Source organism: Fragaria vesca, linkage group LG6 (assembly GCF_000184155.1).
Source record: "Fragaria vesca subsp. vesca linkage group LG6, FraVesHawaii_1.0, whole genome shotgun sequence".
Classification (NCBI taxonomy): domain Eukaryota; kingdom Viridiplantae; phylum Streptophyta; class Magnoliopsida; order Rosales; family Rosaceae; genus Fragaria; species Fragaria vesca.
The window spans coordinates 33,027,204-33,034,279 of NC_020496.1; the positions used below are offsets into that span (position 1 = coordinate 33,027,204).

At 37.8% G+C, this 7,076-nt stretch overlaps 1 protein-coding gene across 1 annotated transcript; it reads right to left on the bottom strand.

The window, feature by feature from the left end:
* Nucleotides 1-2,944: 2,944 nt before the first annotated feature.
* On the bottom strand, nt 2,945-4,207 carry LOC101291658 (aspartic proteinase CDR1-like). The gene has a single exon (XM_004306146.1). It carries the CDS (start codon nt 4,205-4,207, stop codon nt 2,945-2,947), a length of 1,263 nt encoding a protein of 420 aa, XP_004306194.1.
* Nucleotides 4,208-7,076: the final 2,869 nt, after the last annotated feature.

Genomic DNA, 7,076 nt, shown 5'->3' on the forward strand with positions numbered 1-7,076 from the left:
AGTACGTCTCTCTCTCTCTCTCTCTCTCTCTCTCTCTCTCTCTCTCTCTCTCTCTCTCGATTAGGTTCAGTATGTGGTGAAGCCACACAAAAGATCTTTTTAGGGTTCAGTATGGGTAGTCTAGGGCTTACGTACTATGAATAACAAATTTGCGCATATAGCGGTTTTAAGGTTAAAGAGATGCAGAACCTTAAATTGTCTTTCTACTAGTATGGCTTGTCATCTCTGTAGTGACTCCCCGTTTAATTTAATATTAAATATATTATTAATCTAAATTCACTTGTTTTTATTCATCTTATTAGATTCAAAAATTAATTTGAATTAAACGAGCTGCATTTTTTTTTTCTTTAAGTGATTCGTACTATATATCCTTTTACATAAGTATATAGTTATGATGTTTTTGTTTCCTGAGTGAGATTGATTTATGCATTTGTTATTTTGTTGCCGACGGCAGAGATACACAAATTCCGTGAAGAGGAGGAAATGTACTTCTTCAGCCCTAGGGATAAGAAGTATCCGAATGGTAAGCTTCCCAGCCGCACAACTGGTGGTGGTAATGGATTTTGGAAGGCAACTGGTAAAGATAAAGAAATTTTCAATGAAAGAAAGCAGTTAATCGGATCCAGGAAGACATTGATCTTCTATGAAGGGAAACCAAAACATGGAGAAAAAAAGACCGACTGGATTATGCAGGAATACAAAATGCAGGAAAGCCTTGCACCGACGACAACAGGGTATGTGGATAATTATTAATGTTAGCATCATTACATATGTGATGGATTTATTCATGCGTATATGTTCTTTTGGTGCAGTTGGATGATTTGGTTCTGTGCAAGGTGTATCCAAGTAAGATGTCTAAGCCTAACCCAAATACTTTGCATGCAAAGAAGACAGAGATGTCAGATTCAGTGCCATTAGAGCAAGACCTTCCGGTGCTTGAAAGATCTGCAGTGACTACAAACCTAGGTGAACTTGTGAACGTGAGCAATGAAAGTGTGCAAGCATGGACACTGAAATCATGATCACAATGCCATATGGCTCTACTGCTGGTTTTATATCTCAACAGGTGACAAACTTAGGTGCAAGGTCACATGCTCATCATCAACAAAACCTTTCATTGATTCCAAGCTCTTCTCAGCTGCCAGTTATTGACAGTGTTAGCACTGCTATTTCCAGCCTTGCTGGAAATATGATGGTTCAAATCGATCTGAAGTGGTTCAAATCGATCTGAAGAGGTGATAAATTTGGATAAAAACTTGCACGTAGAAAACTATCAACAGGTCCTTCCATCACTTCAGAACTCTTCGAACCCCGCTGTTATTAACAGCGTTGCTTCAGCTATTGCCAGTCTTGCCAGCGGTCTGGTGTTTCCTGATATGGCGTTACAACAGGTGCCTCGTAGTTTTGGAGCTCAATATGACACAAATGAAACTCCCAGAAATGAAATCCAAGCATATCAGCAGTCCTATCTGTCCCCTCATGGTATTTGACCTGAGGATCATCAATCTCAGCCAAGTTTGGACAATGGCTGCCTCCCCCTCCGTTACCGCAGTGTTATTACTATTATGATGATCGGGATTATGGTTCCTTTTGATGATATGCCAGTTGAATTTCGGTATTGAGTATTGACGAGGCCTGAGCAGGAGGATGACTTTTATTTTTTAACTTTTTTTCTCTCGTCCCTTTAAACTTTGATAGTTTTCCTAGTGCCTTTAGGATGTGGTAATATTAGTTGTCCCCTTAGATTTTCTGGAGAATTAGTATTGTTGAAAATGATGTTTCATTGATCTGTTTGTTACAGACTTTACATGTATGTTAGCAGCTCCTGCCTCCTACGCAAGTATTGATTACAAATATATACAGATCACACAATTCACTCTAGCTATTAATCTAAATGATATCAGATTGCAGAAATGGCTCTAGCTATTTATTGAGATGATATTAGTGTGGAGGAGAATCTGCCTTGACTGAGGATCGGAGGAAGTGTACTTAATCACTCTTAATAAGTATATTTCTTAATTAGCTAGCTTCCCTTACCAGCAAAATTTGTATCTGATTACTGAGTACAATCCTGGAGCCTTCTTTGGAGTCTTAAAGAGAGTCCCTTTGAGAAGGGAGAAGAATTAATATTAGGAAAATATACAGCTGTTGTAGATTTGATTTAGTATATCTTCTGTATTTGGAATGTGTATATTTGTTTCCTTATGTAAGATAGTTTCCTAGTATGATACATAGCTCCCTGTATATGTAATCAGTTTTGTTTCAATGAAAACTATTCAGCCAAATTATCATCTTTTCAGTTAACGCAGTTGAAAACAATTATTTGCGCCTCTGTCAGCATGTAAGTCCATTCAAACTAGAATTTTGCAGCAACTAATCTAGAACACTAATTAAAGAGTCACCTTCTCTAGCTGGCCTAAGTGTTATTTATTCAAACGAAACCTGAAGTAACTAATCTGGAACACCAGAAAGTGTTCTATAGTTTAAAACTTTGAACTGTTATATATTAATTACTCCTTTGATAATAAGGAGTTCCTTTTGATTAACTTGATAGATGAATCTGCAGAACCACTTGAGAATATAATCTGGTGCTGGGGTAAGTGGAAATATAAAATTAATTTTGTTCTTTGGGTCAGGAGCCCTAGACTTCAATTTGTTCTATATTGATTACTACAATTAATCAATCCTATTGTATGATTTGAGAGGCAAATAAGCAAATTACTTAAGGCAAATCATCAACAGTAAATGTAAATCCCTTAAAGAGGATCCTCTTCCCTTGATATATATCTTTGTAATGTTTCCAACCATTTCCAGCATGCACAGCATCAAATGATTACTGCAAATCTAAATCTTTCATATAAATTAGTAAATAACAAGATCGACATGGATATAATCTTTGAGTAATTATTATTGTAAATGGAAAATACGAAGCAGCTAGCAATACTTAATCTTTGACGCAATCAGTTGACTTGAAAGAGACCACCCTTTTTTCAAGGTCCATTCCAATCAAGAAATTTGTCTGAGCAAAGTTTCCATAAATGTTAACACCACTGTCATCGCCTATCATTGCAAAGCAGAAAACCTCATCTTTTGGTGGAATAAAGGTTTGTGTTGATGTCAACTTCACATTAGTACCCCCTTCAAAATGCACCGTCAATATTGGTCCCTTGAGATTCGTCTTGGTTTTGTAGCACAGCTGATTCCCCAAATCTGGGTCATCTTTAATCGGTGCCATCGGAATCTGTTTCCCCAGCTCGGCTACCAACCTTTCATATAAATCTGTTGGTATATAAGTAGGTGGTGTCCCGGAGTCGAGGAATATGTTGCCCTTCTCAACTTTCCCTGATGAATCAAAAGGCACAAACTTGTCTCCGACGCTAAATCCTTCCACCGTCACAGAATAAAAGGTGTCGTCTTTCGGCACCAACGGCACTGTAACCACACCTTCACCCAACACTTCACTGCCCTTTCCGAAGCTCATCTTGCTTTCGATACTAGGGTCAGTATGAAATGGAACCAAACAGTATGAGAACTTCTTGCCTCCAACCAAGGGAGCCATTTGAGAAATGAAAGATATAGGCCCTCCTCCAAGGCCAATTAGACCCATATCATCTTGGTTAAAAACCCCTGTATCGTTATGTCCACAACCAAAGGTAATACCTTTTAGGGCAACAGTACCATTCCCAGACGTGGATTCTAGGAAAATGGTCTCTTTAGCCAATACCCCCCTGACCACCGAACCGTCTCCGTATTCGTAATCGTAATTGCAAACATTTTGTGTTGAACAAGAATTAGGAACCAAACTACATTCTGGTGCATCACAAGGTAGGTCGCTATATGTTGATGACTTATTCGGATCAAATTTGGGTTTGATTTGCTTATAGCAGCCCTCACATGGTACACATTGTGCCCACAATAAGTCACTGCCTGTATCAGCAATGCCGTAAAGATCAAATTGAGGATTTCCGAGTGAGAGCTTCATAAGATACTGGCCGTTGTTGGCTTGTACTGGTGACTGTGGCTTGCTCGTAGAAGCTTTGCTAGGATTGTAGAACGGCGATTTTGGGGAATTTCGGTGGACAAGTTTGACACTAAACCCACCATTGCTTGCTTCTGTAGCAGAGGTTGATCCAAGATATATGAAAAGAGTAATCACAAATGCTACACCAAAGAGTGCATGACAAAGGATAGTATCCATGGCTGCCATTATCGAACCAGCTTAATTTGCATCGATACATAGAATTTCAGAGAGATATATAAGGCCTTGAGAAGTTGAGAATCACAAAGGGATTTCATGGTGATCTACAATAATGTGCATTTGATTTTTTTTTTTTTCGGTCATCTACAATCATGTGTATCTACTTGATTGCATAGTCTTTTAAAAATGATCTACATTAATGTGTATCTGATTTTGTATGTGTGCTTGATTGTCTTCCCAACAAAAGTTCTGTGGTACTCAGATAAATTAAAATCATGAATACTTCATTAAGAAAAAGCCTAGATAAGAGTCTCACCCTAATACTAACCTCCCTTTTACTTTGCGAGCCAGAAAGAAGGATAAAATGCGCTAAAGAGGAACATATATACTGTATTTACTATTTAGAGACATAGAGTATATTAAAGTGAACACCCAAAACAGCCCTGCACGTCCATAAAAAAAAAAGACGCCAAGTCTAACTTTATTAATGGAAAGAAGTAATCTACTAATATGCATTCAAGTAGATTGGAGATATGATCGATGGAGAGAATAGTGGATCGGAAAGTACCTATATCCTTTCTATAAATATGGGTCTTGATTATATCATATATATAATCAAGATCTATTCATATGTAATTTTGTCTTTCTCAGAATAGTACTCATAGATAGATGTATATAGAATTATAGATCAAATCATTGTACTGTTATGGTATCAATACAGAAACATTACATTCACAATTGTCATAGAAGGCCTCTTCATTCGTTCTCACAACCCTAACACAAGTAATTCGATCTTCTTCATCCTCACAATTTTTCTGGCTTCCGAAGATTCTCAATAAAGCGAAAAGATAGAAACAAAAATTCAGCACTTGTGTTTTTCTGTGACTGGTACTGTCTTCATTGAAGGGCTTCAATTCAGTAACTCTTCGCGATCGCAACATTCTCAGTAACCAACAGTCACTACCAGAAGATACTTTTTTTTGTTAAAGTGCTTGTCCTGGTAGTGAGTATATTTTTTTTGGATTTCTAGTGCTTCACATTTTATAGATTTGTTTGCTTTGCCGATAAACCCCAGGCAAGGGTTTTTCACCCTATGCTAGCTAGGGTTTTGCTTAGTTCTAGCTACCTGAGCTTTTGGGGAGTTGAAAATTGACTCGAGCTTGCTCCCTACAAATTGAAATCTTTTCCAACTGATGATTTTTTTTTTTTTTAATCCTTTGTAGGCGTAGCAACTGCAGTATGGGACACTGGTTGAGGTAAGAAGACCTTGTATCTTTTAACATATTTGTCCTAGCTAGTAATGTGTAAAGAAACCCTTTGGAGCTTGGATGAATATAAATAAATATGAAATTAATTTTGTTGAACACCTTGATTGGAATGAATGTTTTATTGACATTTGTCACATACATTTTCTGTTTAACATGAGAGCTTTACTCAAGAACTGTCGCCGAATACATCACGTTCTGCTCTATCTTAAGTGGAGTTCCGATCCATGCATGTTCTAAAATGTAGCAATAATAGATGTAAGAAAGTCATAAATAAATTACAAGTTTGTGTCCTGCCTTTGCTGCTGGAGGAGCAAAGTTATTTCCGTAGTCATAACAAATGCGAACTTAGTAATACACTTTGAATACTTGTTGTTCCGGATCGCCATCTGGGCTATTTGGATGATATTGAAGTGTAGCGGGGTAATTCATTCTAGGAACTCGATGAGATATACTCAGTAGCAAAACAGAAGAATGTGCGTCCCTTTCTGTAATTCCGATTTATTTCAGGTACACATTGGGAAATACTGTAATGGAACCGATTTCGAATTCCATACATTCTGTGCAAGCCGATGAGTGGAACAGAACATACGAACACAAACATTTTATATTTTCCTTCTATATGGTAGATTTTGTACTCCTTCGAGTTCGAGGTGATCTTTTCCATGAGAATAACCCTCAATGTCAACAATAGTTAAGACCATTGAAATTCTACGTCGTCATTCCCGAGTGTTCAACCAGTGCATTCCTCACCCTCAGTGATCAATCAACCGGTGCAGTTTCAAGTTGTTAGCGACCAGACTGTGAAGTTTGCATATATGTAAGGAATTATATGCACTTTGATTTTCGGAATGGCATACCAAATCTGAGCTTTTGTTTTAGTACCATAGAAGTGGTGCAATATTGCAAGAGAAAGTTTTCTTTGGGTATTGAGTTTATTGACATCTACATAACATCGTTATTCTAGTATTGGTTTTTTTGAGTAGTAGTACCAGTGTGCCACCTTATACTCCTCCCACCATACCAAAGTAATAGCAACTACTTCCTCTACAGGCTTAGCCTCACCATTCCAAAGTTTTGCATGCCGAAAGCAGACCAAATAGTCCACATAACTAGGGGTGGGCATAAAAAACAGTAATCCCGAACCCGTCTTAGGCCAATCCCGAAATTTGCCGGGACGAGACGGGATTTAAATCTCAAAACGTCAGGCCCGTCCTGTCCTGTCCTGTTTCTATATAATGGGACGGGACACGAGACGGATAATTCAAGTCCCGTTTAGGCTCGTCTCGTCCCGACTATTTTAATGATTGATTTTTTATTGATTAAGATGTGATTTGAGCTTTTTCATTTAAGTGTTTTGATCTTATTTCACTACCAGAAGAAAGGCTTTAGCCGACGAAAAAAAAAAAACAGGCCGACGAATTTTTTTTTTGTCGGCTAAAGTCCACTTTAGCCGACGAATTTTTTTTCGTCGGCTAATTTAAAATTTTCGTCAGCTATGGTCAACTTTAGCCGACGAAATTAATATTTCGTCGGCTGAATAATTTTTTCGTCGGCTATAGTCTGTGAACTTTAGCCGACGAAATGTTTAAAAGTTTAGCCGAACGAAAAAA